Source organism: Danio rerio, chromosome 23 (genome assembly GCF_052040795.2).
Source record: "Danio rerio strain M-AB ecotype USA chromosome 23, GRCz13ab, whole genome shotgun sequence".
NCBI lineage: Eukaryota > Metazoa > Chordata > Actinopteri > Cypriniformes > Danionidae > Danio > Danio rerio.
In genome coordinates this window covers 6,725,910-6,738,638 of record NC_141043.1, presented here as the reverse complement: position 1 = coordinate 6,738,638, position 12,729 = coordinate 6,725,910, and the positions used below count along the sequence as shown (strand labels likewise).

The 12,729-nt window shown below is 36.8% G+C and overlaps 1 protein-coding gene across 1 annotated transcript in view; it reads right to left on the bottom strand.

Moving 5' to 3' along the window:
* rbm38 (RNA binding motif protein 38) overlaps positions 1-12,729 on the bottom strand; it is a 42,110-nt gene that overhangs the window by 14,688 nt on the left and 14,693 nt on the right. Inside the window, 1 exon segment of the mRNA NM_001110127.2 lies at positions 5,460-5,514. Within this exon segment, the coding sequence (NP_001103597.2) occupies positions 5,460-5,514 (55 nt within the window).

Genomic DNA, 12,729 nt, shown 5'->3' with positions numbered 1-12,729 from the left:
GGGAAAGAACTACGATCCCATGAATCACTGCCAATGATAATTGAATTTAAAATCAGAGCATGGCAAGACCAATATTAAGTTTAATGTGATGCTTATTGGAAAAGGGTGGAGCTAAACTTTTATGTTTGTGATTCGCTCACTTGATTTTACTTCTGGACCCCAAAATGCTGCACTTTATACAATAAACCCCAGGGGCCTCATTTATCAACGCTGCGTACGCATAAAAACGTTGCTTACGCCAGGTTTCGAGCTCGCGTTTGGATTTACTAACGATAAAATGAACGTAAGAATGTGCATTGGTCCACCCCAACTTCATGCCTGGCGAACGTGCATTTCTTGTGCGTGTTTTGTTTTAATTCCATTGGCGACTCCTAGAGGCTGTTGTGTTAAATTGCACACTACATCTTTGAGCCGTGTAATGGCAGCTGTGTGGGACGGGTTCATCCGCATGTCTAGCAGCTATATAAGGTTTCCATACCATGCAGTTGACCAGCCAAACATTAAAGCGCAATTTGCTGGGGTCGTCGGTTTTCCCAATGTAATCGGAGCGATTAACTGCACGAACATTGCTATAAAGGTGCCACCTTAAGACGAATTTGTATACGTGAATCAGAAACATTTCTATTCAATAAATGTGCCATGTCACCCTGCAGCCCTAGACCGGTTACTCACTGAAGCTAAGCAGGGCTGAGGCTGGTCAGTACCTGGATCAGAGACCACAGGGGAAAAAGTAGGTTGCTGTTGGAAGTGGTGTTAGAGAGGTGTTTCTCATAAAGAGCAGGGGTGTAACCCCAGTGTCCTGGCCAAAGTTCCTCAATCGGCCCTTACGATCATGGCCTCCCAATCATCCCCATCCACCAAACTGGCTCTAAATAGCTGGTGTGTGGTGAGCGAACTGGCGCCGTCGCATCATCCAAGTGGATGCTGCACACTAGTGGTGGTATGGAGAGACCCCCTCATGATTGTGAAGCGCTTTGGGTGTATGGCCATACAAAATAAATGCGCTATATAAATACACATTACATTACACCTAACAAGTCAGTGTAAGACCTTAGTCCCCCACATTGCGAAATGAGGAGGTTTTTCTCAAATTTCATTAAAACAACACTCTTCCAGCAGTTTATAGTCATATTCAATATCTCGCTTGTCAAGGGGGGCATGAATGAAATGCTCCTAAATGAAAGTAAAAGTGCCAAACTGCAGTTAAAGGTGAGAAATTAAGAATGAAATACCCGAAATTACATAAATCTCCATAGTAAATGTGAATAGTGTGGTGACGCAATGACATTAAACGAATTATGTGCTATAACATATAAAACAGGATCATGAAAGGAACATTTAAAAAGCAACTTTAATGTAAACACCTTGAACATATTAGTGTCTTATTCAGATTAAGGCAAACCATTTGATTACTGATGTCCATGTACACATACTCACTGTCATGATACCCTTAATCTGAATGCTGTTAGCCTTTGTTCAAATAACCCTTTTCAGCTGACATATTAAGACTTGTATGAAGCCTGTTGGACATTTACAATGGTGCTGCTAACTTCAAAGATGTGTTTTTTAGTCCTTTATAACTAATGCTGGCTATTTGACTGAGAACAAAAAAGCTAATGTCTATGGTTAAAAAGCAGCACTATCAACTGACAATGCAAACAGACTCGCAATATGTAAAAGACACCTGTTCAAACCCCAGCCACCACACAGACGGTCTAAATAAAGACCCCACAGATGTGGACAGGACCCTCAAAAAAAAAAAAAAAAAAAAGGTTATGCAGCAAAAACAGCACTAGATCCCACAGAGAATGGTTATTCACAAGAATTAGAGCCTCAATTCACAACCAGATTTAAAACATAATTACCTGAAATAAACAGGGGACTCAAATGTTTTTTAGATATAAATATATAGCTGATTAAAGCAAAATGCTCCATTTCTGTTAATACATGTGCTGAACTCAGGTACTTTGTGTGTAAAATTAACATAATACAGTGGTCCCTCAATATAACGTGGTTCACTTTTCGCAGCCTCGCAGATTGTTTTTGTGTAATTTGACATGCTTTTTTTCTTCAGCGTTCTGCGTTAGTGCGTTGTGTTCTGCATCCTGACTGGCTGTACACCATTGTCAATCAATCTCCTCTGTGCGGTGTGTCATGTACAGTACACAATGAGTTCAGCTTGTCAAATTAACATGAATCTTTGATCGCTAGCAGTGTGACTCTGAAGTGCTGTACTGTCTGCTTGCAGGTTTTCTCCCTACAATGTTGACGAATCGTTCTGCACTGTCACCTGCGGTAGCGCCCAAAAGGCAGAAGAAGATGCTAACTATCGCACACAAAGTTGGACTTCTTGACATGCTAAAGGAAGGTACAAGTTACGTGGCTATAGGGCGATATTACAGAAAAAATAAACACAGATCAAATGGTTCCGATCTTTGGTTTTACTCTATAATATTTGATTTATTTTTCTACAAAGGTTTGAACTTGGAATGTTTAAACAAGAGAGTAAAGTGTGAAAATATTAATGCCTGTCTGAGAAAAGTGTATAAAGCGTGTAGTAAAGCTGCACGATTAATCGTAATATTTTCACTACAATGATAGTTTTGGCCCACGATCAATAATTAAACATTGTCGCGATTTTACAGTATAAAGATCAAGCTGTTATTTTAATGGGTGGAGTTTACGGACTGTCCCGTATCACAAGCATGAGGGGACTGCGTCTAGATTGCAAGAGTTATTTTGGGGTTTTTTGAGGAATGCAGTGTTGATCAGGTAGCCTTTGCTCCTGTTTAGTCCAAACATCCCAAGGTAGGACAAAAAACCTCATTAAACCCTTACAAACCATCACAAAGTGGCTGTCATCAGTGGGTTAATAAGCTTAGGAGAAATCTGCTTTGCATTTTTCTATGCATTACTAACATCACTAAACTGTTTTATTAGTTAATCAAATATTCGCAGAGATTCAGCAGGTTCTTTCTGACGCCTTTGCCAGTCATATACACAGAAGACACTGTATTCAATTGTTTCAATGTAAAAAAAAGTCATAGTGGCCTTGTTCATACGGGTATTCAGGTTCGTTTTCATCAATCTGATGCAACTTTTATTATTTACAAGAAAAAAAAAAAGAGTGATTTAAAGTTTCAGATCAATTAAACACACTTTATAAAAACAGACTAACCTATTTTATGCATTAAATAATGAAATGGATAACTAATTTTCTTTTTTTCCGATTAGATCAAGCAGTCTGTTTTACAGTTTTAATATGTATATATGCTTTTTAAAAATAACATTCATAAACAAATATTTTAGCACATCGAAAAGTAATTACATTACCTTACGTTTGATTAAAGGTTTCTGCAAAGGATCAGGAATTGATCGCACGTGCAAAAAAAAAAAAAAAAAAAAAACATCTAACACATGCAACTCTCATGCCATGTTTTCCAGGATAAATTAACATCTGAGTGCTGCTTTGAATGGAATAAAATGACTAAAAGCACACTTAAGACTACACACTTAAAATAAAACATTCACTAAGGTGTATCTTATGGAAAAACACCAATTTATGGGCGCTGCTTTCGATTTTAAAAGAATCAAGCAGATTTTAAAACATCTAATTAGAAAAAAGTAAAACTGACAGCGCGGCGCATATGGACTGTCATTAACAAAAAATAATTAAGTCTAATATATGCTTCTTTGAAACTGTGAATATTTCATTGTAATTTTATATATTAATATTTTATCTAACCAACCTGTTAGTCAGTGTGAGCACTGAAGCATACAAGCGGACCTTGTTTTAAACTCCATCTCAAATCTTCTCGTTTATTTTGTAGATAACTGACCAACAAAAATTATAAGCAACAAATTATACCAAACAAAATTCATTTCAAAAAGATAATTTTTCAGACAAAAAGATAATTTTTCAGTTTTTCAGTCTCACTCGTGGCGAGTTTAGGCGAGAGAATGCTTAAGTTAAACTGGCCTCAGACAGTTCAGTCTGTTTTAAACCTGCAGGAAAATATCAGGCTTTGCTAAAAAGCTGGTTATTTTACCAATGATTAGTGTCAATAGTGGCAGCCTAGTACAGATTTCATAGAAAAATATTAATATTAAAAAGGAAACATCAGCTGGACCCCAACACATCATATCAATGTCATAACGAACGCTAAAATAATGTAGCCAATAGTTTATAGCAAGCATCATGTTTAGTTAGATTGTGTGATCTGTCATATACAGAAGGCTTAGAGGGCTGTTATTTTTTACTAAAGAAGATTTATTATTTATCACCAGAACTATAGAAATTGTATTATGTTATAAAAAAAAAAAAACACAAAAAAACGGAAAAGTATCGGGATAGTATCTGTATCGGTCGATACTCAGAGTTTTGGTAACAAGATCAGATCAGTTCCAAAAAAAATGGTATCGGTGAATCCATAGTAGTTTATGTTAGCAACTGCCAAGCAACCACTCAGAACAACTTAGCAACCACATAGCAACACCTTAGCAACCACCTAGAACACCCTAGAAATACCCTAACAACCACCTAGCAGGAAACATGCCAATCCACTGTAAAAACCAGCTAACCTATATGTAGTTATCGATCTATACCAACTGTTTTAAACTTAAATCATGTAACTTTTAAAGCTACTTTAAACTTTCAGACGAGGCTTTCTCAAGCCACCATAAAGTTAGTCTACGAACTTTACTTTTCTGGTTTAAATAGAAGTTTTTCAAACAAAATCTGAAAACAGAAAAATGCTTGTGGGCTTGCTTCTGTGAATGTAAACAATGAGAGATTTCCATTTTTTCATAAGTAGTATTACTCCATGTTGAAAAAAATGTTTGTGTGTGTGTGTGGGTGGGTGGTTAAGATGGGGAACAAGAAAGATGTGTACAGAAGCAGACGGAGAGAGGGAGAGAGAGAGAGAGAGAGAGAGAGGGAGAGAGAGAGAGAGTGAGAGAGAGAAAGAGAGAGAGAGATGAAGGTTTGTTTTGCATAACACCTGGCTGGTTAGCAGACTTGAGGCAGGTGGTGACCTAACCGACAGCAAACAGGTCAAACAGGATCCAAAAGAGAGTGTAAAAGAAAGAGAAACACCAACAGAAAGAAAGAAAGAGGGAAATGCAGAAAGAGGAAGAGTGTAGACCGAGAGAAACCCAGACACCAACACAGACAACCCGTTTAGAAAAGGGAGAGATGTGAATGTTAACCACAGAGAGAAAGACTGTAAAAACACTGCTGAGGAAGAGCCTCACTAATGTCCTCAGATGGAGCGAGACAAACTGAGACGGGACGTTTGAGACGCAGCCGGTTTGTTAAGAATAACTGACAGTTTTGGGCTAAATGAAACTGCCGTTTTGACAGGGCTGTTTGTGAGGGATCATGCTAAGATTTGATGCTATTTCTGCACATGCGGCACTCCGTCATCCCTGACATTAGCAGAATGAAGAGACATGCTTACCCATACTGCCTCTGGATGAGGGTCGGATGGACCTGCTGGACTCCAGTAGAATAGCCTGTGACCGCAAGACAAAAAAACAACAGAGTGAAATCACAACCAGAGTCTCGAGAGTGAGCAAACGTGACCCTGGTTAAGTTACACATGTATATTTGTGGGAAAAGCCATTGTAAAAAAAAAATACATAGTAAGCAGGGCTTGAAATTAACTTTTTTGATCACCAGCCACTGTGATCCCACAATTTTATTGTTGGGAAAATATATTTTATACACATAAACATGACTTTGACAGGCTAAAATGACTTGATTTGGATTTTGCGTTATCTATAGTTTCATAGTCTTACAATTCGTTTTTATTTCACATCATTTTCAAAGCTCAAAATGAAGGATTTACCAAATTTATCTCTGACGACACCAAACATAAACAAGCAATTATTTCTTAGCCACAAGTTTTAAATGTGTTAAAACAAAGCTGTATACTATACTTTTTATTTAACAAAACATATGCACAGGAATCTGTCCTGGCTAAAGGTCCTAGATCACAGTTAACTACACATAAATGGGGAGTTCATCTATTAAAGCAATGTTATTGTAAAAGAAAAAATTAAGCCATATTAACGCAAAAGAAAGCAGGTAAAAAAAACATATCATGTGATAATGAAAGGATGATCACACACACACACGGTTAACATTAGACCCACAAATAATCTAATCTAATAGTGTCAATTGCAGCAGATTGATTTTACAGCACCAGGCTAAATTTTCTGAGTCCATTATGATAATCAAATACAATAAAATACATACAGGCCACAATTGAACATTGAGAATGATTTCTGATTGGAGGTCTCCAAAATAAATCTAAGAATAGACTTGTACTGAAAACATTGTGGCCACCAGTTTCATTAGGTGAAGTCAACATTACACAAATTAAAAATGACTATATAAGTTATAGCCTATATGGTTGTTAGACTGATGCACGTTTCACACAACCTATTGTTGTGTGTGCAACATTTGTTTATTTCTAACCACCTCTGAGAAATGTGGGGATCGCATGTCACTGGCATTGTTATTTTGGGGGTCACAGGCTAATAAAAAATTTTTTAGCGGTTGACTAATGATCTCCCCGGTGATCCGGGGTGCATTGGATACCCTGAGCTCTCTTTTAAATAATATTATGGTAAAGTAGCATTAAACAAGTTTGCTTAAATCCGATGATCGCGTCTGCCATCTTCACAAGGCTACACAACCTGTCCTTATTTGACAGACTCCGATTAACGTACCAAGCTACAATGCAGAAAGATGAAACTATTTCAACAAATTGTTTATAATATTATACGATTATACAATCTAAGTTTCGTCAGAAAAAAAATCTGTCTTTGTTGAACTTTTTTATAGACAGCCTAGGTCAGGTGTGGGCAAACTTGATCCTGGAGGGCCAGTGTGCTGCATAGTTTAGCTCCAACCCTATTCAAACAGACCTCCCTATAGAGTTCAAGTGATCTTGAAGACCCTGATTAGTTTGTTCAGGTGTGTTTGACTAGTGTTGGAACAAAACTCTCCAGGGACACCGGCCCTCGAGGATCAAGTTTGCCCATCCCTGGCCTAGGTCTTAGTTGGAATTAGGGTTGGGCCGATAGACGATGCCATCGTCCATCGCCGATGGCCAATAGACAACATGATGCTGAGCCAGCATCGCCGATCCTTCGCATGCCCCTGTCGCAAACACGCTCGCAAAAATACACACTCAGGCCCCGTTTACTCTAATACATCTTAGTATTAAAATGGCATTTTAGAAAGAAATTGATCCACACCTAGCATTTCTGGACAGCCCTCCTTCCGCTGAAAACACACATGATATGATCACACACACACATACACACCGTCATGCACTTGTCTGAGCTCCAGTGAGCAGTGCACGTCGAACAATTTATCAAGTATGTACCGCTTGATCGCGTCTCACTATAGATGTTAAACATGTTATTCAGACATCCCAAGTCTCCCAGAAGTTCCAGGAGTCTCCCGCAAATGCATAGAGACTCCTGGATGCACGTGAACGAGTGACAATCTCCCGGAAATCGTGCGTCTCCCTCCCGGGCCTCAAATAATAACCCGTTCTCACCCCTCACCACCGGATCCCTCCGCGCTCTTCAGTTATGTCACTCTCACTCTGTTAAACACCGCCTCCTAAGCTAAACCCTGCAGGGCAGCGGACCTCCAGGAACGAGATTGGTGACCCCTGCTCAAGATTATTATTTATTTATTGTTTGCCTGTTAGTTTGTAGTTGTCGTTATAATCAAAATTACAAAAATAAAAAAATACAAAAAAAAATATAAAATCCACAAAAATTCATTAGGATGAATAATTTACTTAATAATAAACAAATAATAAATAACGTTGTTTCTAATTTAAAAAAAATATGCCTAATGTAAAATAAATGTGTTCAAGTTATTTACTGAATAAATTACACGTTTATCCATTTTTAAAATTTAAATCAAGCACTAAAATGAACGTCTCCTCCTTGAGCCAAGTGTAATGGACACAAACTTAAAGGAAAAAGATGAAGACACAAGCATGTTGCATTATGCTCACCATAAGGTTTGTGTTCAGAGAGAAGTGTGTTTATGCAAATACAGCAGTGCTGCTGATGAGGCTGTTGAGCTTGTGTGTGTGTGCGTGCGCGTACATGCACGCGCGTCTGTGTATGTGTGTTGAACAGGCATCGAGGCGAGAGATGTTTCTGATCTGTGTCCGGGCAGATTCACTGTTACGCTGGAGAACAGACAGCCTGGCGTTTTTCACATGAGTGACTTCATGAGAGCAAACAGACAGGAGGAGATGAAAAACAGAACAAAAAAAAAACAGAAGTGCATGTTGGCTGAATGGAGAGAACGAGAGCCAATTAGAGGCTAAAGAGCGTGTGCTTGTGGAGGACAGAATTATAAATGTGAATGTCAAATACAGGCTAAGTAGAAAAGAAGAGGATGAATGAATCAGAGGACGATAGTGGAGTAATTCTGGAGAGTTTGCTTCGTTCAGTTTTAGCTGTACCAATATTAATTTGAGGATAAAAAAGGACTGAGTGCTTTATATGTAACAAACAAGAAGTATGTGTACAATAGATTTACAGTTGTACAATTGAGCAAGACATGGCGGAGGGTTTAAAAGCTGAAATGTGCAGCTCGTATTGTTACTATGTACAGTTGAAGTCAGAATTATTAGCCCCCTTGTTTATTTTTTCCCCCAATTTCTATTTAACAGAGAAGATTTTCTTAACACATTTTTAAACAATAGTTTTAATAATTCATTTCTAATAACTGCTTTATTTTATCTTTGCCATGATGACAGTAAATAATATTTGACAAGATATTTTTCAAGACTTTTCTATACAGCTTAAAGTGACATTTAAAGGCGTAACTAGGTTAATTAGGTTAACTAGGCAGGTTAGGGTAATTAGGCAAGTTATTGGTTTGTTCTGTAGACTATCGTAAAAAAAAAAAAAAAAATATATATATATATATACACACACACACACACACACACACATATATAAATAACTTAAAGTTAATAATTTTGACCCTAAAATGGATTTTAAAAAACTAAAAACTGCTTTTGTTCTAGCCGAAATAAAACTAACAGGACTTTCTCCACAAGAAAAAATATTATTAGACATGCTGTAAAATAATCCTTGCTCTGTTAAGCATATATCAGGTAATATTAAAAAAAGAAAAAAAAATTATAATTCCGACTTAAACTGTACTTATACCAGGAGATCATTTAGAGTTCCTATAAGCAGGCCAAACAGAATTAGAAATGATTTTATTATGGTGGCCATTAGGTCATTAAATGAGTCCAGCGGGGAGGGAGATGCATCTAAATAAATGATGTATTGTATGTTGTGTGGTAATATTTTGTTAATGTGTACGTGGAACTTCGCCTGTCTTATAGCACCTTGCTGCAATTTTGGTTTCCCCAAACAGGATAATGAAGTTGATTCTGAGGAAACTCAAATGGTTTCAGAGAAAGACAATCAAGCTGTAGAATGGCCCAGCCAATCACCTGACCTGAATCCAATATAAAATCCAAATAAAAAATCAGATTTGATAGACGAAACCACACAACCATCAGGATTTCTGTGAAAAGCTCACACCAGAGCAATTCATGTGACTTCATTCTCCATATGAGGCATCTTTAAGCTGCCATCACCTGAAAAACCTTAGTAGTTCAGTACTTTCTCCTTCTGTAATTTCATTATTATTACACTTTTTTTGTTGTTTTATTTTAATGTTTGTATTGTTTAGGTTTTTACCTAAATCTGGTTCAATTCCATGTCAACAGCTCCTTTAGAAATATTATTCCCAGGTAAAAACATGTGTTCAATACTTATTTTCATCGCTGTAAATAAGTTTTTAAAAAGTTTACTTTGAGAAAAATAATTGATTATTTAAAAGATGTGCAGCTTATTTCCTTCTAATTAATAAACCATCTATGCCAGCTTTTTATATTATTGCCAAATTGCTGATAGCTTTAAACTTAATCCAATATCGGACTATAAAAAAAGGCAATCGATACAGTATCAGTGTTGGGGAGGTTACTTTTGAAATGTAATAGAATACAGACTACAAATTACCCTACTTAAAATGTAATAGGTTACACTTCTTTTGGATTACTTTATAAAAGTAAAGCAACTAATTACATTTGATTACTTTTAAGTTTCTAATGGGCATTTTTAACTAAATCATTTTCAAGCGTTTATACTGAGGACATGTTCCCCTCGGGATTTACGCCTGTGGGTGCGCCGAAAATCAAAAGCATCAGAGTAGCACCGCTTCAATAAATGGCCTTAGCAGAAGTCATATCAAAAACATGCAAAGCAACAGATTAATATTATCCAACATATCCCAGATTTTAAGAAAAATTTTAGATGTTACCACATTTGTAATCTTTAACCTTTTCACAAGTAACTGTAATTAAATTACACAATTTTCCTCAGTAACTGTATAAAAATTACTGTTACTTTTATTTTGTAATTAAATTACGCAACGCCGTTACATGTAACTACTTACTCCCCAACACTGACAGTAATATATGAAAAAAGACGAGAGATGTATTATTTTGTATTCTGTTGATGCTCAAAACCATATAAATACTCAGTTTCTCTGGATTTTTGATATATAGTTTTATTTTTAAGTGAAATGTAATGACCAAAAAAGTAGTTGAAATGAAATAAGTGCAATTATTCCAAAAAAAAAAAGACCAAATTATAACATATTTATTCGAGATTCTGAAGAAATGTTATCAGATCTTCCAAGAATAAAACAAATATTAACATTTTTCAGACTTGCCCCTAATACATGTAGTAAATACAGAGAACTTACTGAGTCAACATTTTGTTTACGTAATTTTAAATGCATTGAAGCACTGGCTTTCAGACAATTCTTTTTAATTGACACTTGCTTGTTACACTCTTAATCACTTTCAACATCTCCACTTAACCCTGACCCTTACACATTAAATGCCTGATGTTTTTCCAAATAAGCGAGAAGTGAATGACATGACGAAGGCCACTGCGGCAGAGAACAGAGCAAATAGGCATGTTGGGACGAGAGCGAGAGCAGAAGCTGAAATCGCCTCGGTTTCTGTGTGAATATGGTGTGTTAGGACAGGTGCTCGAGCTTTACGCTCCCTCCACAACACTCTTCCTCTTTCCTGACAAATCAGCCACAAAACACACACAAATGCAAAGCTGGAGGCCGAACGAACAGACAGACGTGCTGAGTGACCATATATCACTTCTTTCTGCTAATGCATTCACACGCATGCAGAGATGCAAATGTGGGACGGCTGCAAATTCTTGACAGGGCAAACCCGTCAAACTAGCCGTTAAAAAGAAGTGTGAGATGTGTGTGTGTGTGTGTGTTTTGGAGATTTGATGATACTCAGGGCATGATATGATGAAAACATGCATCAGTTTTTTTTTTGCCAGTATGATTCACCCACCGTGTAACCGTCAACAAGTAAAAGTGACAAGAAGGTGGCCAGAAAAACCTCAAGCTACATTACAATTCAGTTCTTCAGGTCAGACACTGAAGGCTGTCGATTTTAAGATTTTGGGGCTTATTGGCTTTTCATTAAGTGTTTTTTTTCAGTGTAATGCAAAAAAATAAAATAAAATAAAAAAATTATATCCATCACTCTACCTGTCAAAATCTTGTTGCCTGAACAACAAATACTAATTTGACTTCAAGTTGATCATTTGGTATCAGATCTAGATTACACTTATTTTACCAAAATAAAATATGTTCATGCCTTTATTTTTAATTAATTAGGACAGTAAGATCTGACATTGCTTAAACAAAAGTCTTGTCACTTAACAGAAATAATATCCAGTATAGAATATTAGGCCATGGTGCAGTGGAAACCAAATTCATATTGTGTATGACTCCCATGAGCTTCTTCAATGCCTCTTCCATCTTACCCCAGACATGCTCAATAATGTTCATTTCTGGTGACTGGGCTGGCCAATTCTGGAGCACTTTGACCTTCTTTACTTTCAGGAACCTTGACGTGGAGGCTTAAGTATGAGAAGGAGCGCTATCCTGCTGAATAATTTGTCCTCTCCTGTGGTTTGTTTAAGTACAAATGTCTTGATCCCTCAGGCTGTTGATGCTGCTATCCACTCTGCAGATCTCTCGTACGCCCCCATACTGAATTTACCCCAAACCATGATTTTTCCTTCACCAAACTTGACTGATTTCTATAAGAATCCTGTGTCCATGCTAGTTCCAATAGGTCTTCTGCAGTATTTGTGATGATTAGGATGCAGTTCAACAGATGATTCATGGGAAAAATCTACCTTCTGCCACTTTTTCAAATAATCAATTAGAAGTCAAGTTATTATTTGATATGACTTGCTCTTACAACTCGGATTGAAGACAAGACTATTGTCAGGTAGTGTATACAATTAAGCGTTTGTAACACTTTATCAATGTCTGTCTGTATATTTCAGTGACAATACATATTTTTAAAGGCTGTATTTTTTTTTTCAAAATGAGGTATCTCTACTTTAGTAGCATAGTAGTTTTGTTCATTTCTATTCTAAAGGCTGCTTATACATGTCTAATTTTATTTAAAAAACAACAACAACTTTTTTTCTGTCTGTTAATGGTATTTTCTGAATTACAGAGTAATAAAGAGAGATTCCCAAAATCCCAAATGTCATTGTCAAAACGGACTATATCCAATATATCCAAGATTTTTGTGCAAGTTAGAAAAC